The 24,265-nt window shown below is 36.1% G+C and overlaps 1 protein-coding gene across 5 annotated transcripts in view; it reads right to left on the bottom strand.

Moving 5' to 3' along the window:
* The window catches only part of XRN1 (5'-3' exoribonuclease 1), a 132,801-nt gene that overhangs the window by 32,749 nt on the left and 75,787 nt on the right, over positions 1-24,265 (bottom strand). For 4 of the 5 annotated variants that reach the window (XM_063114404.1, XM_063114400.1, XM_063114401.1 and 1 more), the window contains exons 26-32: positions 21,272-21,361; positions 20,844-20,979; positions 13,278-13,334; positions 13,016-13,148; positions 5,219-5,288; positions 2,509-2,716; positions 907-1,002 (exon numbers count right to left, since the gene is read on the bottom strand). In XM_063114404.1, coding sequence (XP_062970474.1) covers positions 907-1,002; positions 2,509-2,716; positions 5,219-5,288; positions 13,016-13,148; positions 13,278-13,334; positions 20,844-20,979; positions 21,272-21,361 — 790 coding nt within the window. The remainder of the gene's footprint in view (positions 1-906; positions 1,003-2,508; positions 2,717-5,218; positions 5,289-13,015; positions 13,149-13,277; positions 13,335-20,843; positions 20,980-21,271; positions 21,362-24,265) is intronic. The other variant, XM_063114402.1, reaches the window with a different exon arrangement.

Raw genomic sequence — 24,265 nt, 5'->3', positions numbered from 1 at the left:
ATAATGAAGCATTCCTGAAGAATGTGTGGTTAACAGTATCAAACAAATTAGAGAGAAAAAGAGGGTTTGAAAATCTGGACATGGATTACATTTAGGTAGAAAGGATTTAAGTATGATCTAAGGAGACTTATAATAGCATATTGACACAGGAGTGTATCTTGTCACCCTCATTTTTTATGTTTAACCATCATTCCCTTTAAAATTTTATCCTCTCTAGCTCTGATAATGGCATCATCACTGTAGGAAATTAAAATAAATAAGGTTCTGATGGTGCAGGCTTACTGGTTTATAAACCTGACAGAACATTACCTTTTGTCCTAAGCTGAGAATACAGGTCAATAACTAGCAAAAAATGTAGCAGGAATTCATTCCTTTTTCTCTTCCTTTCTTTGTCTGATTCTCTACTCTTTTAGCAGCATTACTTTCCTCTTCTTAATGTCTATGAAGGAATGTGAATTTGCTCATTCATATTTAAGACAACCAACTGCCAGCATAAAGTTATATGTTCAAGTGGAAAAAAAAATTGTAGTGAATATTATTAATGCCTTTGTTGAATTTAAAATATAGTTATTATAATTTTGTAAACAACTAAAAAAATCCAAAACTGATTTTAAAAAAAATTATCTTTACTCTCGCTCATTGGTCCAAAAACTTTTTTGTTTTTTGGAGGCTGACTGGTACAGGGATTGAACCCTTGACCTTGGTGTTATCAGTACCATGCTCTCTAATCAACTGAGCTAATCGGACAGCTCTCCCCCAAAACCTTGATATTTGTCTGAAAAGAATTATGAAAATTCATAATCAAAACTGTCATTTTTTACTTTATGAGATTTCTAACCATTGCATACTTAAAAAAATATATAAAATTTCTTTAAATTAATTGTCCATCAAACAAGGAATACTAACTTTCTCTTGTATAGTTGGCTGAAAGTGTTGAATCTTTCCACATCCCTGTAAGGACTGCCAAATGTTGCAAAATTCATCATCATCTTTAGTAGGTACCTAGCAAAGCACAAATGATTTCTTAAGAAAATGGAAACATGAAGAAATAAAGATTCATATTAAAAATCAGATAATTTATTTGTTAAAGTTATTCAGCTGTAGATAGCATATTAAACTAACTTTCATTATCTGAAATCTCTCAATTCTTTTCCTCTAGAGCTCAACGTAGTAATCACAAAAGTATTCTACTGGAGTAAAATTGGTCTTCTTCACATGCAATTGGTTTTGAATGGTTTTACTGAAAAGTATTTAAGTCATAACAAACACTATAAAAGATTATATTGAATCAATATCCTTACAGATTTTTTTATCTTCTAATAGTATTAATAAAGTATCTCACTCAAACCAACATCTAAAGATTTTCTTTTAAAAATCTTCATCTTACACAAAAAATAATCTAATAAATTTTAAAAACAGCTATTACTTATGGAGAATTGATTTCTCAGAGATTAAAATTCTAAAAGAATATGTGCCAAAATTTAGCAGTGGTTACCTATGAGATTTGATTTTTGCTTATGTTTCCTTTTGTTATCATCTACTTATCTGGTTTTCCAATTGGCCTATAATAAACATGCAATATTTGGGTTAAAAAATGTGGTTAAGCATAAGATCTGGGGCCATGGAATTAGAAAAGTTAAGTGTCTCATACAAGACAACTCAATTTTTGTCCCCAGAAAGATGAGATAAAGGAAATCACCCATGAGCTGGCTGGTGGGAAACTGAAAATTGCTTTTGATAAATGTGATATAGTCCTCTCTTTTTTACCTTTCAAATTTATGTCATTCATAGCAGATAGCCTAGGACATTTGGATTATATAAAAAAAATGTAAATGTTAACTTGAAGAGTAAATATATAAAGAGAAAACATGGACATTCTCAAGCTCATTATATTTACTTATTTAGATCCCAGGTATGGGATCTGAACCCTTGACCTTGGTGTTATCAGCACCACACTCTGAGTGAGCTAACTGATCAGCTCTGCATTTTTTTTTAGGTTGCTGGCCAATACAGGGATCGAACCTTTTACCTGGTATTATCAGTGCCATGCTCTAACCAACTAAGCTAACCACTCAGCCCTTCAAGCTCATTATTTAAATACATGAATTTCTTCTTTAATATAACTAATTTCTTTTCTTTTCTTTTTTTTTTTTTTAAAAGATGACCGGTAAGAGGATCTCAACCCTTGGCTTGGTGTTGTCAGCACCATGCTCAGCCAGTGAGCAAACCGGCCATCCCTATATAGGATCCGAACCCGTGGCCTTGGTGTTATCAGCACCGCACTCTACCGAGTGAGCCACGGGCCGGCCCTTTTAATATAACTAATTTCATAACAGAGGTAAAACACTATCTTTATTAGACTATTATCTTAAATCTGGAATTCACTTGAACCAAAACTTTTTAAACAAAAAAGGAAAACTAAGATAAATTAGGTTTCCATTTACAAAGTCTGCTGTGATTTATGATTTATAAAGAGAGTGAAGAGAAATTAAAGACTGAGAGTCTTACTTGAGTAGGAACAAAAAGTGATTGAGGGGAATGGTTGAGGCCTCCCAAATGCCCATATGAAATTGATGAATTTAAGCTATAGTGATTCACAGCTGGTTGTGGTTTCACAATGGCTGTCAACTTCTGATTTCCAGTCTCAGAGCGACTCCCATGAGATAGGTTCACCAAGGCACTTGTTGGCAGTCGATAACCTCTACCAGGTGAGCACCTAAAAGTAAAAAGTTTTTATTAGGGTCAGAGGGAAATAATACTAACTGTGCTAGGGAGAAGAGTCAAATAATTTTGGGGTGGACAATCCAACATCAGAATTAGTAAACATTACTTTTAAATTCAGTAAAGGAACTTGTAATCATAGAAAGATCTCAATTTATAAGATGATACATTTCTGAAAAGTTTCCTAACAGACAAAAAAACCAAGCCTTGTTCCAGGGGGGCGGTGTGTGTGTGTGTGTGTGTGTGTACGTGTGTATGCTTGTTTGCCTTTAAGAAGCTTGCATCTTCATAGCTGAGTATAACTGGAGAGTTCTTGCATTACATATGTCAAATTTCTTCAAAAAAAAGCTGCAGCTTGTATAGTCTGGGTTATAAAAGCCCAGGAGCTACCAGAGTGTGAAGCCATTTTCACTGTGGTTCTTCCTAAGCAAGAGGGTAAATGTTAGCTTTTTTTTTTTTTTCTTTAATGTCATCTTTACAATATTATTTATTTTTTTTTGCTGGCTGGCCAGTACAGGGATCAAACCCTGGATCTTGTATTATCAGCACCACACTCTAACCAACTGAGCTAATTGGCTGGCCTAAATGTTAGCTTTGATCTCATTTGTCTACTGATCAATTGTTGACTCTATAGCCCTTTTACATCCTTATCTTCCAATCTTAAAGTTCTGGGGCCTGGACCTGGGAAGGCTTAAGAGACAAGTGTGTGATTTCCTTCCTTCATGTCCTTGATAAAAGAGTTAGATGTTAAAATAGGCCTTCTCTTGTCAAAAGTTTTTAACTCCATCTCCTAATATTTTTCTCTTTGAGAATACAATTTTCATATATTGAAAGATAGTAAAGGGGATGGCCAGTTAGCTCAGTTAGAGTGGTGCTGATAACATCAAGGTCCAGGGTTTGATTCCTATATCAGCCAGACACCAAAAAAGAAAAAAAAAGAAAAAAGAAAAGACAGTGAAAAAGTAACATTCATGAGAAATGACTGTTAGTTCAAGGTTGCCAGAAAATACTTATTTTTGTGGGAGCTACACTTACTAAAGATTCTGCATCATAGAAATGAATATACTGTAGGAAGTAATCTTTTACACAGCCTTCTATCAGTCAAGAAATCCAATACCCTTATCCAGGAGGGTGTGGGGAAAAGCACTAAAAAATAACATAAAAATAAATTTAAAACATATTTTAAAAGGTAGTGGGCTAAAGTTTCTGGTAATCAAACATTTTCATGAAAAATAAAATCAGATATGGGATCCAGATTCTGCTGCTGCATCTGAAGAGTGCAGATAGGAAAGTCTTTGGATAACAAGCATATCCAAGTTGCAAAGCAACAATAACAACATCCTGAAGGTGGCCACTTTGTGTAAGGACTAAAAAGAATGTGATTTTATGCAAGGAGGCTGAACAAGAGTAATTAATTCTTTATTTTAGTTATCCATTAATCAAAATAGAGAAGAAAAATTAAGTAAGCTAAATTCAGTTCAGTTTTCGAGCTGATTTTTAGAAGGAAGAAAGGAAAACTGGAAAGGATTTCATTTCATTCTCACAATAACCTAGTGAAGTATCTATATCTTCATTGCAGATGAGAAAATTGAGTGTCAGATGCTTTTAACTAACCTATTCAAGTGAGGGAGCTCACACTTTCTAATACACGATTGTTCCTCTCACTCTATCATGATCCTTATTCCTGTAACTTAAACTTTCCATTAGAGCTCCCTCAAATATACTCAAGTCTCACTCATGTTAAATTAAAAACAGCCCAAACCTTGTCCTTTAAACCTTCTCATCTCCATTATCTTCTTCCCTTCGTAGTCAAATTTCTCAAGGGTTACCTCAATTTACTGCCTCCATCACTACACCTGCCATTCACTCTTCAAACCACCCCAAACTGGCTTGAGTACCCACAACTCCACTAAAATAGATAACAAAGACTTACATGTCATCAGTTCAAAGACGTCTCTATTCCTCAAGCTATTTAACCATAAATGTCCTTTGTTGCCTATGCTATTCCTTCTTCCTGAGCACTCTTTACTATTCCTCCCTCTTCTCCCAGTTAACTATCATTCATTCTTCAAGTTGTATCTTAAATATCCGTTCCTCAAGGAGATCTTTCTGGAACTCTCAGGGCAGGTTATACTCTTTATAGAAACCTGTACTTTCCCTTCCCAGCATTTGTCAAATTTTAATTAAATAATTAATGTGGTAATCAGCTGCTTAATTATCTCTGCATCTAAAATGAAAGCTCTATGAAAGTAGAAAGCACATCTGTCTTATTCACTGTTATATCCCTATTAGTAAGTATGATGTATTGCACATACCATGAACTCAAATTGTGGACTAATAAAGAAGTAATGTAAAATCATAGGCCACATGAAGATATGTGGGTACTTCAAAAAGTTCATGGAAAAACAGAATTAAAGATAATATGAATCTTTCCATGAATTTTTGAAGTACTTACCCCTGTATTCATAAAAAACAATTACCATTTGAAAATACAAACCTTATTGTTAAGCCTCCAGGAAATTCTTCATCAAATAATACTTCAAATAGTACATCAGCTTCTCTATTAGCTGTTCAAAAAGACAGAGAGATTAAAAAATCATATGAATAAGCAGATAAGTTTCTGGAGTGCTTAGAAGCATTTATTTTACTTTAAAATGCACATATTCTGAATATGAAGAATGGCATAATAATAATACAATGAACATGACAAAGGCTAAGAAACAGAGCACCAGTGCCCTAGAAGACCACTGTGCCACAATTCCCAGCTAGGTGACCATTATCTTCAATTTGACGGTTATGATCCCTGTACATTTTTTTACACTTTTACTACATATCTGTAAATAATATGTACTATTGTTTTGCAAGTTTTGAAACATTACATACACGATATCATAGAGATTTTGTTTCAACATTTTTTTTTTTTTTTTTTTTGTCGTTTTTTCGTGACCGGCACTCAGCCAGTGAGTGCAACGGTCAGTCCTATATAGGATCCGAACCCGCGGCGGGAGCGTCGCTGCGCTCCCAGCGCAGCACTCTACCGAGTGCGCCACGGGCTCGGCCCGTTTCAACATATTTTTGAGATTCACCTACCTGAATGCGTTCAGTTTTCTTTATGTTCGATATTCCATCTATGTATTTATCATAATTTATCTGTTCTCCTGCTGATCAATATTTAGGTTGTTTCTAACTTTTAAAAAAAATTTATTTTACTTATTCAATCAAAATCAATTATACATATTTTGGGGGTTCAACATTGAGATATGTTGATCAAATCATTACTAGCATATATATTGTTACAAATCGTAATTATTCTTAACGCCTCGTCCAATCTCTCCCCTTTCTCCTCCCCCTCTAATTACCCTAGATTTCTTCTCTCCTTCTGAAAGAACAATGGTTACTCTGTTGACTTGTTGCCTAGATGATCTGTCCAATGCTGAGAGGTGTGATCAGGTCCCCCAACATTATCGTAGAGCAGATGCTTCTTCTGTCACTCCGAAATGGGCTTTGTGGAGAGAGACATCCTCTTCTTTTTCTTTATCGCTGCTGATGACTCTTCCTCGTGTGAATGCACTCCAGTGGCTGACGGACCACCTGCGTGGTGGTTGTGGTGTCTAGCTGCTTTAACAGCAGCCATGGTTATTGTGGGGGCTGCGGTGGGCAACCCACACGGAGGTGATGCTTTTGGCATGCTCCTTGGTGCTGGCCGTATTCCTGGTTGTGGGGTGTGTCTAGTCCCGTTCTCCATGCCCTGGGTCCCTGGACAGACCCCAAGGTGCTGGCGCAGTGTGCCTAGTTTTGGGAGGACAGTCTGGTCCCATTCTCCATGCCATGGGATGCTGGGCAGACCCGGGGGCATTGGCACGATGTGCCCGGTTGTGGGAGGGGGGGTCCAGTCCCCTTCTCCATGCCCTGGGTCCCCAGGTGGGCCCTGGGGTGCAGGCATGGTGTGCCTGGTTGTGGGAAGGGGGTCTGGTCCCTTTCTCCATGCCCTGGGATGCCGGGCAGGCCTTGGGGCACTGGTGCAGTGTGCCTGGTTTTGGGAGGGTGTTCTGGTCCCCTTCTCCATGGCCTGGGACCCTGGGTGGGCCCTGGGGTGCTGTTGTGGTGTGCCTGGTTGTGTGAGGGGGGTCCGGTCCTCTTTTCCATGCCTTGGGTTCCTGGTCCGGCCCTGAGGTGCTGGCATGGTGTGCCTGGTTGTGGGAGGAGGGTCTAGTCCCTGGATCCATGCCTCCGGTCACTGGGTGGGCCCTGAGGCACTGGCTCAGTTTGCCTGGTTGTGGGAGAGGGGTCCGGTCCCCTTATCCATGCCTCATGTCCCTGGGTGGCCCTGATGCGCTGGCATGGTTTGCCTGGATGTGGGAGTGGGGTCCAGTGCCCGGCTCCAGCCTCTGGTTCCCAGGCAGGCTCCGAGGGCCTGGTGGTGTGCCTGGGCCAGAACTAATTTTTTTATCTTTTGCTTACTTCTAACATGGGGGAACGTCCTGTGGGAACCAGTACTTGAGCTGTGTGGTTGATCTAAATTGCTGCTTTGCTGCTGTTTCCCTAGGGAAGGCTGTTTGTGTAGCTCAGGGTTTAACGGTTGACCTTATAGGTACTTCCAGCTCTCCAGAGACCCAGTGGATCTGGGTTGTGTAGAATCTCTGATCTGGTCCTGAGTGTTTTCATCAAACTGCACCGTATGCAATTCTGCATTCCCGACCAGTCTCCTCTGAGTGGTCCTGCGCCAATTGGAGGGTAGGTTGGCTGTCCTTGCTGTGTCCCAGTTTTCTCCTGGTGCACCTGTCTCCCCCATCGCTTATGCTCCAAACACTTGCCATGGGATGGGCCCTGCGTTGGTCCCTTGAGATGAATCACCAGCCTCTGAATGGCTCCCTTTTTTCAGTTGTTCTGGCTCCTCGCTCCTGCGTGGGTCCATGGGTACCCTATTAGTGGTCTTGCTGACCTGGGGGCTGCCAAGGCCCTCTTCTTCCCTGCTGCCTCCAAGTAACTCCATCTGAACGGCACAGCTGGGGCATCTGCTGGCTCCTGCTCCATGTGCTCATCAGCTTGACTCTTAAAGCGGCCGCAGCCTGAAACGCTCAGAGTAGTTTTCTTTCTCTCATTGTGGTTTCTCCCGCCTTCATGAACTCCGTAGGTCTCTCCTCCTCATCCCCTGAGCTCCAGTGGCCCCAGTTTGGCTGATGTTACATTTTTATAGGTATAAATTGGTTGATTTGTGGGGGAGAGTGACACTGGGGACCGTCTATTCCACCATCTTGACTGGAACCTAACATTTGCTATTGTAAACAATGCTACCATGAACATCATATAAGTGTGTCCTTTATCCAAGTGAATGGTTTCTTCAGGGCAGAAGTGAAATCATCGGGTCTTTAGGAATGCACTTTTCTTTTCCTTAACAGTTTTACTGAGGTATAATTTACATATGATAAAGTGCATATATATAAAGTATACAATTTACTAAGTTTTAACATATGTAATTAACCATGAAGCCATCACAAATAAGATAATCCCTCCCAAAAGTTTCCTGTGTCCTTTTGTAATCCAAAACCTCCTTCCCCAGGCAACCACTAAAAATCTGCTGTTGCCATAGATTAGTTTTCATTTCTAAAATTTTATATGAATCAAATCTTATGTTCCTTTTTTTGTCTAGCTTCTTTCAACATAATTATTTTGAGAGTGATTCATAGTTTTTCTTTTTTACTGCTGAGAAGTATTCCATTGCATAGATATCCAACAATTTGTTTATCCATTCACCTGTTGATGGGCATATGGACTGTTTCTAGTTTTTGGCTATTACATATAAAGCAATAAAGATTCCTGAACAAGTCTTTGTGTGGATTTAAGGCTTTTTTTCTCTTGGGTAAGTATCTAGGAATGAAATGATGAGATCCTATGGTAGATGTACGTTTAGCTTTTTAAGAACCTACCAAATTACTTTCCAAAGTGGTTGCATCATTTTACATTCCCTCTTGCAAATGTAGGAGAGTCCTAGTGGCTCCATATCATTGTCAACACTTGGTATGATCACTCTTTTGGTCACTCTAATTGGTGTGTGGTAATAACTTATTGTGGTTTTAATTTGTATTTCCCTAGTGATTAATAATGTTGAGCACCTTTTCATGTACTTATTTGCCATCTGTATATCTTCTGCGGTAAAATATCTGTTTAGATATTTTGCTCATGTTTAAAATTGAGTTATTTCACTTATTATTGAATTGTCAAATTTCTTTATATATTCTAAATACAAGTATTTTGTTGGATTTGTTTTGCTAGTATTTCCTTTGTATGTGGCCGACCTTTTCATTTCTATAACAGTGTCCTTTGAAGAGTAAGAGTGTTTTTTAAATTTTGATGAAGTCCAAATTACCAATATTTTATTTTATAATTCAGACTTTCTGTGTGCTGTGTAAGATACTTTATCAAACTCTAGGTTATCAAGATTTTCTCCCATAAGTTTTATTTTAGTTCTTACATGTAGGTCTCTGATTCATTTTGAGCTAATTTCTATAGAGAGTGTAAGGAAGGCAGTTGCGGTTCATTTTTTTTGCACATGGTATCTAATTGTTCCAGGACCATTTGTTGAAGAGACTATACCTTCTCCATCCAATTACCTTGACACCTTTGTTGAAAAATCAATTGGCCATATACGTATGCGTCTATTTCTGGACTCTAATTCTATTCCACTGATCTATATGCCCATCTTTATTCTGGTCAACACTGTTTTTCATTACTCTAGCTTTGTAAGTTTTGAAGTCAGGTGATCTAAATTCTCCAACTTTGTCCCTTTTCAAATTGTTCTGGCTACTCCAGAGCTTTGCTTTCTATATAAATTTTGCAATCAGCTTGTCAGTTCTATAAAACAGGCTGGGATTTTGATCAGTATTTTTTTGAATATATAACTCAAAGCAATTCACATCTTAACAATATTGATTCATTTGGTCCATGAACAAAATATTAATCTTGGCTGTTTTTAATTTCTGCCAGCAATGTATTATGTTTTTCAGTGTACAGGTTTTTTACAACTTTTGTCAAATTTATTCCTAAGTAATTAATACTTTTTTTTTTCTAAGTAATGAATATTTATTGATGCTATTATAAGTGGTATTTTTAAAAATTTCAATTTTGACTGTTATTGCTAGTATACACAAACACAATTAACTTTTGCATATTGATGTTATATCCTGCAACCTTGCTAAACTTACATATTAGTTCCAGTGGCGTTAGTAGCTTTAACATTACCAGAATTACTATCCGTGTTATAAGAATTCTCAGTTCTATATGCTCACCAAACTTTGCTGTATTTCTAGAAACTGATAATTTTTATTAAAAATCATCTATAATTTATAATTAGATATGAAATCACTTATTTCTATTTGTTTTTCTTTGCATATGACATATAAACATGATACTTTGTTCAAGTACCTTAATAGGATATTACTTCTATTTTGAGAGTTTTTAAAAAAACAATGAGATATTTTTGTAACCCAAGGGGAGTCATTTCTCTGATAGGTCTTTTTAAAAAAAATTTTTAAATGGACTCTTTTTATTAAATTTAAATACATATATCAAAGAACACATTGTGTCACTACCATAAATGGAAAATCAATATTACTTGCCATAAATAGTAAGTCATTGTAAAAATAAATTTAATGAGGGGCTGGCTGATTAGCTCACTTGTGAGAGCATGGTGCTCATAACACCAAGGTCACAGGTTCGGATCCCCATACCTGCCAGCTGCAAAATCAATCAATCAATAAACAAATAAATAAATAAATTTGATGAGACAAAATAGTGTAATTAATTTCTAGCTAAATTCTGGTCCTGCTTTCTTTTGTTATAAATAAGTGCTAGAGAGTTGTCAGGTGCTCATATCAAATAAAGCCTATCTTTTTAAAATCATTAGAATTAGAATATAAAGGAATCACTTTATGATCAATCTTATCTAATGAACTGCCCCCATCCCACTAAAAATCATCTCATGCATATGGAATGTGTTGCATACTTTGGAAGACACTCATCTAAGATACTTGTGATGGTTAACTTTATGTGTCACCTTGGCCAGACTATGACACCTGGCTGTTTGGTCAAACATTGGTCTAGCTAGATGTTGCTGTGAAAGTATTTTTAAGATGTGATTAACATTTAAATTAGTACACTTGGAGAAAAGCAGCTAACCCTCAATAATGTTGGTGGGCCTTACCTAATCAGTGGAAGGCCACAGCAAAAAAGACCAAGTACCCTAAAAAGGAAGAAATTCTGCCTTCAGACTGCTTCTGGACTCAAGAGTGCAACATCAAGTCTTGCTGGAATTTCTAGCCAGCTAGCCTACTCTACAGATTTTGGAGTTGCCAACCCCAACTGCATGAACCAATTCCTTAAAATCAGTCAATCAATCGATCAATCAATCTCTCTCTCTTTCTCCAGTCTGTTGGTTCTATTTCTCCGGAGAACCTTGACTATCCAATATCTGACACTATGCTATCCCCTGGTGAGGGTGATGGGATGTCTCCCCCATCCCTGCTCCCTCATTTTCCAGTTGAAACCAGGCTTGTAGAGTTCATCCAGTTTCCATCATTCAGTTGTATCTTTCAACATGACACTTTTACCTAAAATCCAAACCCACAAAAGTGATGCTCAATAAGAAGCAGGAGTTTCTCCTCTGAAGGCTTAAGGCATATCTTCTAGGTTCCCATTTCCTGTCTGGGGAGGGCCACTCCTCAAAAGATTATTGATAAGAAGATTATTCACACCCTTTAGGGGAGAATTCATTGGAGATGAGGTTTTTGCTGAGGGTAGAGATGACAAATATTCCCCTTTCCATTCCATATCCATGGCAGACATGGTTAATTAATGACAGAGCTCTTTTCCACTCAGAATAGATGCAGCCTTAAAATCCTTCTTAAGACAAGATTCCAATAGGCTGCCATTACTGATAGGAGTTGTCGGAAGAAAGGAAAGTTCTATCATTCAAGTCCTAAGGCCTTAGCAGGACAAACTAATTAAGTACAATCAATAAGTCAATATTCGAACAGGAGATACAGGGGGTTGAGCAGACAGCAGCAGGGAGTCCGTTACATTATACCCATTTGACCCTTACCATGCCCAGCCCAAAGCCTGATCCTCCTTTCTCCACTTCCCACAGCTAGAAATACACCCCAAAAATTTAAAAAAGAATCGGGGAAGAAAATTCTCTTTTAGAGGCAGGTGGGCAGGGAAGCCCCGAAGAGGATTTGCAGATGGAAAATGTGGAGAACAATTGCTCAAAGTTAGCTAGGAATCAGGAGAAAGAGTTCAAATCCCAACTCTGCTACTCATCTATGCATCTATGTAACCATTCAGGTGAGGAAATAACACCCACTTCTCAGGTGGTTGTGAAGGTTAAAGATAAAATGTGTGACTGGCACATTGTTGACATTAAATATATAATTCTCTTAGGCTCGTGGCCTGCCTATTCTTCCTTTTAAGACAGTGAGATCAAGATGTTGGGTGTGGGGCTGGCTAGTTAGCTCAGTCAGTTAGAGCATAGTTCTCACAAGACCAAGGTCCAGGGTTCAATACCTATGCCATCAGCTGCCAAAACAAAACAAAAAGCCCCCCCCACCCAGAAAAAAGAGGTTGGGTACCTGGGACATGGAGGGACATTTAGATCCTCAGCAGCTTCTTCCCTTTTCTCTACACTCTTTTTTTTTTATTATGGTAAGAAACACATAACATAAAATTTACCATCTTAGCCATTTTTATTTTTACAGTAGTGTTAACTATATGTAAATTGTGCAACAGACTGGTAGGTCTGTTTTATATACACAATTCTGTTGTATTTATAAAATTCAAATTAGTACACATTTAATTTTCAAATACTTTAACTGTAAATAATGTCATGTTTGTTTATTTCTCCATAGAAAATAAGAGATTACAATAAAAATTAAGGTAAAGCTCTGAGCAAGGTTATAAGGAAGACTAACTAAGGAGAAGTGATAAAAATTCTGTTTCATGAAAACATATGTACACCTACCAATATGTTGTGTAATTTTAATATTTATAAACTACCAAATTCTCAGTAGCCCTTTGTTAACTTCCCCTTCTTTTAAATACTTCCCAGATGATTAAATAAAAAGGAGAATTTTCTCTGAAAAGTAGAAATTAAAAAAAAAAAAATTAACTAAAACATAAAAAGGATTTAGTTTTTTTCCCTGGTTTACAGTTGCTTTCAGCTTACAAATAAAAAACACACAAACTTGTGTTTTACTTTACAATATAAATGTAGTTGAAGACATGTCAAGAATTGAGACATTACCCCCTTTAATTCCAATGATGGTGCCCCGAAGGCCAACTGGAACTGAAAAGTTCTCTCTCACATTTACAACACGGTCAAAGAGACGAAACTCTGCATCCCGATCAGGAATGACTCCATGTTGCTGTTCTAAAGGCTAAAGAGAAGAAAGCTATTAATTCTAATTTTAAAAAAGTTTTCCTACAAATATATTGAAAACATTTTTGTCCATTCCATATTTTCAAAGTAAAAGCAATAACTTTGAATTCCTTGAAAAAAAACTTACTCTGTATAGCAAATGAGGCTTCACTGTCACTCGCACCTTCTTACTATTCTTCCTTTGCTGAGGAAAAAAAATTATTTTAAATATTTTTAAAATATAAAATTATAAAATCATTAAATTACATACTACTCCAACAAGTCTGAATTTTAAAAAGCCAAGTGAAATGATTAATTTTAACAATACTTAAAATTCTGCAGTTGCAGCAAGGAGGGATATAATAAACATTTATAAAATGCCTATAGCCTAAATTCCTATTTAAAAAATTTTTAAAGTAAAATTTTTTGTTGAAGTACAAGACATATAAAAAATGCAAGATTACAAGTATACAGCCCAATGAATTTCTATAGTATGAACATATCCATTTATAACTATACCCAGTTCAAGAAACAGCATTACTAAGCACAACATAACTAAACTTTCCCAACCCTCTCAGTTACTACTATTCCCAAAAGTAAGCTCACTTCTTGTTAGATATGCATGTTTTGAAATTTAGGTACATCCGGGCCGAGCCCGTGGCGCACTTGGTAGAGTGCGGCGCTGGGAGCGCTGCGACGCTCCCGCCGCGGGTTCGGATCCTATATAGAACTGGCCGGTGCACTCACTGGCTGAGTGCCGGTCATGAAAAGGACAAAAAAAAAAAAAAAAAAAAGAAATTTAGGTACATCCTATCTTATTCAAATGCTTCTTTTTTATTCTAAAAAGAATTATATACAATGGTTAACAAAGATTTACATTAAAAAAAAAAGGTAAAGTATTGATTTATCACAATACTGTGGGTTTTGTGGTACTTACAAAAATTAAGGTGGCATTCATTTTACAAAGCTTTTGCCTTTGAAATATATTGTGAAATTTGATGTTTGAATCTTTCAATTATCTAAAACATGCTTGAAGAAGAGATTTCTCCAATCTTTCTACTTGTTAATTCTGTGAACTCACACTTAATTACTCTAAGCATCAGCTTCCTTCCATCTGTAAGATGGAAATAACATTATCTGCTCTATTTATTAAAAGTGTGAGAATAATTTATTTACGTTGCAATCCATGAACTCCTATTCATAATAATTTTTTTTAAAAGTGAATTTTACCTAATGAGAAAAATAGGAGCAGTTTAATTATATGGTAGCCACCTATACTGAGAACTCAGCTTATGGAAATAAGTACAAATGGACATAAAACAGTCCCCAAGCTACAGAGTCCATAAACAATAGAGTTCATGCATTTATATACTATAAAATGCTCTATAAAGCCTTTAAACAGTGTCTGTTTTCTTTTATTATGAGACACTTCATTCATTTTTTCAATAAATGTTTACTGAGTTCCATTTATGCACGATGTACTGATCCAAATACTGGGGCTAATGCAGGGTAGTTGATTTAATTATGTACCCCACAAACTCACTGAAGCTTGAATTGTGTCACCCAAGTTTCATATATTAGAAACTTGGCGCCCACTGTGACTGTTAAGAAGGTGGGAAATCCTACAATGGTAATTGAAAGGTAGAGCCTTGAAGAGGTGATTAGATTGTAGGACCATGCTATAGTGAATGTATTAAAAATGGTGGTCAGGGGCGTGATTTTGAGGGTTTTAAAAGAGGAGAAAGGAGAGTCTGTTTTTCTCTCTCTGCTTCCACCATTTTGCAATGCGAGACTAGTGGGTCACTGTTGCCACCACCAAGGGTCTTACCAGATGTGTTCCCTGGACTTTGGACTTCCCAGCCTCAGAAACTGTAAGCAATGTTTCATTTTCTTTATAAAATACTAGTTCCATGTATTTTGTTATAAACAATAGAATCAGAGTAAGAAATGCAGTGAACTGTTCCTTTATTCTAGTTGAGGGAGCATACAAGAAACAAAATAAGGAAAATATATAGCATGTTTGTAGGTACAAAGCTTAGAGAAAAATAAAGCAGGTAAGAAGGATCAGCAGTGTAGGGAGATATTGCAGTTTTAATAGGTGAACAGTGAAGGCCTTATTGACAAAGAGTTTGTTTCCAGCCTTCAGCAGACTAGATGGACTAACAGAGTACAACTGGTACCTACTGACAACAGAAAGAAGGAAGAATATGAGAAGAGATTTAAAGGAACTTTAAAAAGCAGACACAAGAACTGTGCCTAGAGTTCTAAACATTAATAACAACCGATATGCTCTAATACATTCCTAGGCATTATTACACTACAGTATTGACTGGAAGACATGGCTATCAAACCTGATTCATTAGGCAAATGAATAAACTGGGTAATTTTCATAACAGGACCCAATCAATAGCTAATGGATGAGAAGATTGGGGACTGGCTACTCAAAACGTGATCACCTGGTAGCTTGTAAGAAATGCAGAATCTCACTTGCTGCCCAGAAGCAGGCAAGAGAGCACACCCAGGGTCCTAGACAAGGAGCCGAGGGCCACAGCCCCCTCCATCCGAAAGCAGGGAAGACAGCCCACCCAGGGTCCTCTAGGCAAGGAGCCAAGGGCAGTACTCCCCGCCCAAAAGCCGGCAAAAGAGCATGCCGAAAACACCATTTACACGTGGGTTTCCCACCACAGCCACCTCCACAGCCATGGCTGCCAAAAAGGCAGCTTGATGCCACAGCTGCAGCCACAGCCACCATTCAGATGGCCCACAAGACACTCAACTGCACTGACACAAGGAGACTCACCAGCAGAGACCAGAAAAAGAATAGGATGTCTCTCTCCTCAAAGCCCCTCCAGAGTAACAGAAGAAGTAACTGCCCTACCAGATGATGAGATGTCAATGTAGAGATACTAGAAATATGAAAACCCAAGAAAATACGATATCACCAAAAGAATACAGTAATTCTTAAATACCAGGCCCTATAGAGCAGGAAAGCCTTGAAACAACAGAAAAGGAATACAGAGCAACAATCTTAAGGAAACTCACTGAGATACAAGAATAATCATAATCATAGACAACATAATGAAATGAGCAAAAAGAAAATCCAAGTTATGAAGGAGGAAATTTACAAAGAGATTAATACCTTACAAAACAATGTAGCAGAACTCATGGAACTAAAAGAGTCGCTTAACAAAATAAAAAACACAACCAAAAGCTTAAGCAGCAGGCTAGAACAAGCAGACAAAGAATTTCTGACCTTGAAAACAGTCTTTTCAATATAACCCAGGCAGAAAAAAAAGGAGAAAAGAATTTTAAAAGATTAAGAAAACCTAAGAGAGCTACCAGACAACCTTAAGCAGAAAAATATTCAAAACATGGGTGTTCCAGAAGGGGTGGAGAAAGGAAAAGGCATGGAAAACTTATTCAACAAAATAATAATGGAAAATTCCAGGTACAGGGACAGATATGCACTTTCAGATCCAGGAGGCTCCGAGATTCAACCCCAAAAGATCCTCTCTAAGACATGTTCTATTCAAACTGGCCAAGCTCAAAGGCAAGGCGAGAATCATAAAAGAAGCAAGAGAAAAGTGTCAAGTCACCTATAAGGCAGCCCCTATCAGATGAACAGCAGACTTCTTAATAGAAACTCTATAGGCCTGAAGAAAATGGGATGACACATTCAAAATACTAAAAGAAAAAAACTGCCAGGTAAGAATACAATACCGAGCAAGGCTATCCTTCAGAAATAAGGGGAAAATAGTATATTTTCCAGACAAACAAAATCTGTGGGAGTTTACCACCACATAACCAGCCCTATAAGAAATCCTAAAGTAAGAACTGCATCCGGAATCCAAAAACAACGATCATTACCACAAATACACAAGAAAGAACAAAATCCACAGGTAGAACAAAAAATGCAAATGAGAAAGACAATGAAACTAAATCTTTACACCATAAAAAGCCATAGTGACAATGTAATAATGTTCCTATTTTATCTCTGATTTTAGTAATTTTGGTCTTTTCTCTTTTTTCTTGGTCTGTTTAGATAAAGGTTTGCAAATTTTGTTGATCATTTTAAAGAATCAACTTTTGGTTTTGTTGACTTTCTCTATTGTTTCTTAATTCCCTATTTCATATATTTCTGTTGTAATCTTTGTTAATTCCTACTTATATTTGCTTTTGGTTTGGTTTGTTCTACTTTTTCTATTTTTTAAGATAAAAGTTTACATTACTGATTTGAGATTTTTCTTATTTTTAATACAGGTGTGGACAAGCATAAATTTTCCTCTAAGCACTGCTCAAGCCCTACATCCTATAAATTTTGATAGGCTGTGCTTTGGTCTTTTTCTCAAAGTACTCTCTAATTTCTCTGTGATTTTTCTTTTTACTCATTGTTTATTTAGGAGAGTGTTGTTTAATTTCCACACATTTGTGAGTTTTCTAAATTTCCTTCCGTTATTGTGGTAAGAGAACATATTTCCTATGATCATATTAGTCCTTTTTTTCTAGGCATTTCTCAAAGGAAGATATATGAATGGTCGACACATGAAAAAATGCTCAACATTACTCAGCACTCAGGAAATGCAAATCAAAACCACACTGAGATATCATCTCACTCCAGTTAGGCTGGCTAACATCCAAAAGACTGAGACTAACAAATGCTGACAAGGATGTGGAGAAAGGGGAACTCTCCTATACTGTCGGTGGGACTGTAAAATGGTGCAGCCATTATTGAAAATGGTATGAGGTTCCTCAAACAGCTTCAGATAGAATTGCCATATGACCCAGCTATCCCACTGCTGGGTATATACCCAAAGGAATGGAAATCATCTTGTTGAAGAGATATCTACACTCCCATGTTTACTACAGCTCTATTTATAGTAGCCAAGAGTTGGAATCAGCCTAAATGCTCATCATCAGACAAGTGGATAAGGAAAATGTGGTGTATCTACACAATGGAATACTACTTTGCTATAAAACTGAATGGAATACTACCATTCACAGCAACATGGATAAACTTAGAGAAAATTATGTTAAGTGAAAAAAGCCAGGCACAGAAAGAGAAATACCACATGTTTTCACTTATATGTGGGAACTAATAAAAATAAATAAACAAATAAATAGGAAATAAAAAGATACAACAATCATAATAATTCCTTGAACTTGTTAAGAGAACAGATATGATGTTAATGGAGGTGAGAAAGGGAGGAATTGGTAAAAGGCCACGAAAATCAACTACATTGTATAATGATAAATTTTAAAAAAAAAAGAAATATCTACTTATGTGAGAGGTTGATTTGCCTCCTTTTAACACAAAATATTTTATATATGTCATTTATTTAAAAAAAAAAAAAAAAGACTGATAAAATGACTGGAGAAGGACCAGGAGAGACCACAGAGCAAGGGCTTCAGACTCACAGGCCTCCAGGGGCCAGGCAGGAAAGGTTCATATGCAAAGATGGACTGATGTGATTCTGGAGAACTAGAGTGTACCTGCCACTCAGCTACAGCAAACTGTCCCAAGCAGAAATCCATGCCCAGTATGCCAGAATATTTGGCTTTTCAGGTCACAGTGGATATTTGGAATTTATGTGAAATTTTTGATTTTTAAATGTTAGCAATTGGTTCAAATTTTCAAAAAATAGCCCAAATAAAGCACATCTAGAGGACATGATCAGACCACAAGCTGCTGTTTTGCAACCTCTGTTACAGTCCCCACTTATAAACATCTCAACAAATTTTGATGATTTTTATGAAAATATAACCAAAAAAGGGGGAAAAATTTAAATAAACAAACAAAAGTTCATGGGAAAATTTCCATTATTTTTCAATTTTATTTTCCACAAACTTTTTGATGTGCCCTTGTGTTTACATTGTTTCATTGATTTTTATGCAATTTATGTTGTTAAACTTAGATATTTAATTTCTGTTCTTGATTGCTTTTTATTAAGTGGACTTGTTGATTTGCTTAGAAATTAGTTCACCTTTGTAAAGTTTATTCATCTTCCTATGTTGAAATTAGTGTGATATTTGCATGCTTTTGGAAGACTTTAGAGAGCTATTTCAAATAATTGTAGAAATTATAAAAAGAAATATGGAAATTTTAATAAGCTTTACACCTCTAGTTTTGGTGAAAATTTGAAGCTCTACTTTCTACACAGTATTGTGGTATTCATCTGTTATTCAGTTTATATATTTGTTATTTGAACAAATAAATATGCATATCCTTGTTTAAAAAAAAAAAAAAAGAAATGCAGCATGTCAAACCTCACCTTAGACCTACTGAATCAGAACCAGTATTTTAAGAAGATTCCCTGTTGCTCTGTTTGCACATTAAAGTTTGAGAAACACTGCACTAGGGGTGGAACCCAGAATTAGTGTTTTTTACAAAGCTCCCCCAGTAATTTTGGTAATTAGCTAAGTTTGGGAACCACTGTCCAATAAGAAAACTACTGTTACTTTAATGATGACCCAGTATTATAAAGAAAAGTTTAAAATATCTGCAGAATGTTATGTTTATTTTTTAGTTTTTTTTCTTCTACTTATTGCCCTAATAACATTATAACATTTTCCCCCTAAAAGGGGAAAAAAAAATCACTCATAACAGCACCTTTTTGACATATTAATGGGTTTTAACAAAAATTACTGTCTTATTTATATGCTCACGTATTTTTAAAAAACATGTTATAAACAAACTAATAGACCACAAGTTTGTATATGTATCTTCTGTTTGTAAAGAAAAGGAAAACATGCAAAACATTTTAGAAAGCTCTGCATCCAAATGGGTTAAAATAAAATTTGGGGGCTTAAAGTTATAAATATTTGCCAACTGGAAAACTCACTTCAAAAACAATGCTGGACAAATAGATTTCACTCTACACTGAAAGATACTTAAGAGGTAGGAACTACTTTATTCTCATTTACCAGTGAGGAAATAGTGTATCTTCTAAGGTTGTAAGTATTGAAAGAGGGATTCAAACTCAGGGTATAAGGCAGACAGCTCTAGAGTCCGGTTCTTAACTTACTCTGCTATTAGTTCAAATAAGAGACTACAATGTCAACAAAGCAACATCATTTTAATAAAAGGGCAAATTTGTGAAAAATAAAATCAGAAGTAAAAAAGCACAATATAATCAATACATTTTCTATCGTACCAAGTCAGAGGATCAAAGTAGATAAAATAGGTAAGTCTAATAAAGAAGTTTATTTCTTTTAAAAAGACAGAAAATAGGAGAAATTAAGTGGGATTTCAAAAATTCTTAATAACTGAATGAGCTTATAGTGAGAAAAGTGCATTTTAAAAGAGATTCTGTAAAAGTCAATTAAATAAATTTTTTTGTTCTATAAAAAGATGAACTGTGTCTTTAAAGAATATAGTTAGAACAGGAAGGAATAGGAATAGGAATATTTCTCAATCACAAACTTTCTATTTTGACTCGAATCACAAAATATTAATACTTAAAATCAGAAACACTACAAGGACATAAAATTCAAATGCTATGGCTTTTGTATTTTGAAGTGTACTTACATTTACTCAGATAAACTTATGAAAAAACATTAGAAATGGTTAGAAACTTATAAAAATTATAGCATTTACATTAATTAGAACCACTAAGAGTAAGTTTTATTTGGTTGAAACACAAATTGTTTGTAAAATAAAATATATCCCATTTAACTTCAAATCTCATTAATAATCTCAGTTATTGTAAATTAGTACCTTGCACTTTTCAACTTCTTCCTCAATTTTCTCAACAATAGCTGCATCCAGAATTTGTAAATCACAAGAGGAACGAGACAAAGTACTGACAGGATGTCCTTTTAGCCAAGTAATAATTTCTTGAACTTTCTCAGCACTACAGTAAAAACAAGAACAATAATTTTTTTCACAGTGGTTAAAACTTTCTGGGATTATACAAAAGGCCTGATGTAAACTTTCTGAGGGTGGTGAATTATAAAAGACATAAAATTGATATAATTAAAAATTAACCACTTAACTTAATTAGGACTAATTATAAATCTTATATAAATAGGCATATTATCTCTCAGTAATAAAAAATATCACAAATATTAGTTTAAAAGTATTTACTGATATAAATGATATAAAATTTCTATTAAGTTCTTATAAATACCACAAATCTTGCTTACCCATTCTCATTTTCTCCAGGCCAAATGTCATCTTCATAGAACACATCCTCTTGGCTATTTTTGGCTATATAACTAAATAGTTCTGGAGCTCTAACCAAATAAACAAAAATATTGCTTTAAAAAAATATATGGCTAACTTCACACAAACTTTTTATGAAATAATTTTGGATACTAAGGGGACATATACAGTATACTGAAGAATGATTATTATAGTATTAATAAGGGATATTATTAATACAAGATAGAGAATGATTTGAAAGCCAGATTATAACTGGGCCCACTGGCTGAGAGAGAAATGGTTCAACCCAAAAATTTATAATAAACTTCATTTACTGACTCTATATCTCTTTGATTATAATGACAGGTGATAAATTAAATTAATATATTAAAATAATATATATAGGTTCATTTTCTAATTTTTACAAAAAAGCTGGTGCACTCCATAATAGAGCAAATTAAAAGAGATTAGTTTCTTTTGATATTTCTCAAAACTCCATTTTTTTCTGAATAATACAGGACTCAGGAACATATAATAGATTGAACACATGTGCTTATCTTTGGTCCCTCCCCAACCTACTAAAATGACAATAAAGTGTAAAAAAGAGCATAGAAAGACAGATGAAGAGAGAAGCAGAGTGTCTGACAACATATATGAGTTGTTAACGAAATTTTAGAAATTGGAAACAGTATAGATGAGTATAATCTGATTTCACAGACAGGAATATGCTGAATCCTAAACCATCAGTGGGAGATGTTAACAAGAAACATATTGATTTGAACCATAGAACTCTGCAAAAGCTCATGAATTATGGGTTCTAGGTACAGTTAAAGCCTTTGGTGTGCAGTGAGGTAATAAGATTTCAGATGAAAATTTGCATAACAAGCAGTTAGAGAGTTATGTGGTTACTGGCCTACATTCCAGCATAAGACTTGTAGTTTATATTTTGGAGAAGTCAAATAGGAGATGCTCTAGCCTTGGGTATACCAGGCACACAAAGCTGGCGGAGGGGGATGCAAGGAGGAGAGGCTAGGTTCTGTAATGAAACAGGGAATTAATGAAAGCATAAATACTACACAAAATGTCACTAGGAAGCATAATTTCTCTAGGAAGCAGACTCTGAGATGGACATAAGCACGGAGAAATTTAGCAGGGAGTGCCTGTGGGATCAACACCTACAGAAGAGAAGGGAAAGCAAGGAAACAGAATTGAGCATAGGGAGAAGTTGGGCTATGATTCATTCTCAGTGAATCCCTTGGCTAAGCCTACAAAGATCTCATACTAGGATGGCCCTTCAGACTTGTTCTGAACTGTGGCAATAAGATTACCTGGGTCTTTACACCTCCTTATAGATCAGGCACTAGGTACGTGGCTGTTGTGGAAAGAGGATGTAACTTTAGGCGAGGCAGTTTTCTTTATCCAGGCAATTCCTGCAGACTCACAGCTAATGGCTGTCAAACAGCAGCACTTCAGCTGTTGGGGGAATAGGTCCTTCAATCTTGAAGGGAGATTGGGGTGTATCACAGTATCTAACTAGGTTAATCTTCCAAACACTGAAAGTTAGTATTGTCTCCCACCTTCATTTCCCCAAGGAAAAGGCTGGAGGATACCTCTCAAGGAAAATTAGCCAGTCAAAGAGAAAAGATGTACATACAGGTAGTGGTGCTAGGAGGACCGCTATAGAATAGCAAAGTTCCATCTAATAAGCCCCACTCAAGTGAACTAAATTTCCAATCAGCCTTTTAGTGCCTTGTTCTTAAGTATAATTGGACACCAAAGAATCAGCAGACAAGTGAAAAAAAAAAATCTTTAACATGAAAGGAAAGAACACATCAAACAGGAGGGGAAAAAAAGCAACTGGGAGAAAACAGATCATCCAAAAAAAAAAAAAAAAAAGTAGAAGAAAAAAATCTGAAATTACTATCTTCAGAGAAAGAAAATAGGACATTCCACTCATTATAAGAGCAAGATGCTATAAAAAGGAATAGCCAGAGAATGATACACTTTTAGAAATTAAAAATGATTAAATTAAATAGAAGATAAAGTTGAAGAAATTTCCCACAGAGTAGAAGTATAACAACATAGAAAATGGATGAGAAGAGATAAGAAAATTAAGAGGATTAATCCAGGTCTAATATTTAAGTAGCAGAAGTCCCAAAAAGAGAGAACAACAACAAAATGGTTAGGAAGAAACTACCAAAGAAATAATATAAGAATGTTTCTCAGAATGGAAGGGCATCAGTTTCAAGCCCAAAAGGGCTGAACAGCAACAGGAAACAAAAAAGATCCATTCCAGAGCACACATCATCACATTATTACCCAGCACGGGTAAAAGGAAGATCCTAAAAAGATTTCAGAAAATGAAAATAGATTCACATACAAAGATTCAGTATCAGAATGGCAGAGTTTATCAACAGCAATACCGAAAATGAGAAGAGAATGGAGCAGCACTTTCAAAATTCTGAGTGAAAATAATCTCCAATCTAGGATTCTACACTCAGGCAAGCTATCAATCAAGAGCAGGAGGATGGACCTAGAGAGAACTATATCAAGTGAAAAGAGTCAGGTGCAGAAAGAGAAATATCACATGTTCTCACTTATTTGTGGGAGCTAAAAATAAATAAATAAATACACAAATAACCTGGGGGGGAGGGAAGAAGACACAACAATTACAATTCCTTGAAGTTGATTCGACAAGCGAACAGAAAGGAGGTTGGGAGGGAGGGGGAGGAGGGGGAGAAGGAGGGAAGAGGGGGGAGGGGGGAGGGAGGAAGCTTTCAAGAATGGGCCACAACAACCAACCACATTGTATACTGACAAAATAAAATAAAATAATTAAAAAAAAAGTTTTCAGAAATGGCAAGTAAAAAAATGGAATTCCCTTAAAAAAAAAAAAAAATCAAGACCAGGAGAAGAATAAAGACATTTTCAGACGTGCAAGCTTATTCAGGAAGCTATAGGACTAAGTGCTCCATCAAAATGGATACATAAATCAG

Source organism: Cynocephalus volans, chromosome 11, assembly GCF_027409185.1.
Source record: "Cynocephalus volans isolate mCynVol1 chromosome 11, mCynVol1.pri, whole genome shotgun sequence".
NCBI lineage: Eukaryota > Metazoa > Chordata > Mammalia > Dermoptera > Cynocephalidae > Cynocephalus > Cynocephalus volans.
This window is presented reverse-complemented; position numbering and strand designations above follow the sequence as displayed.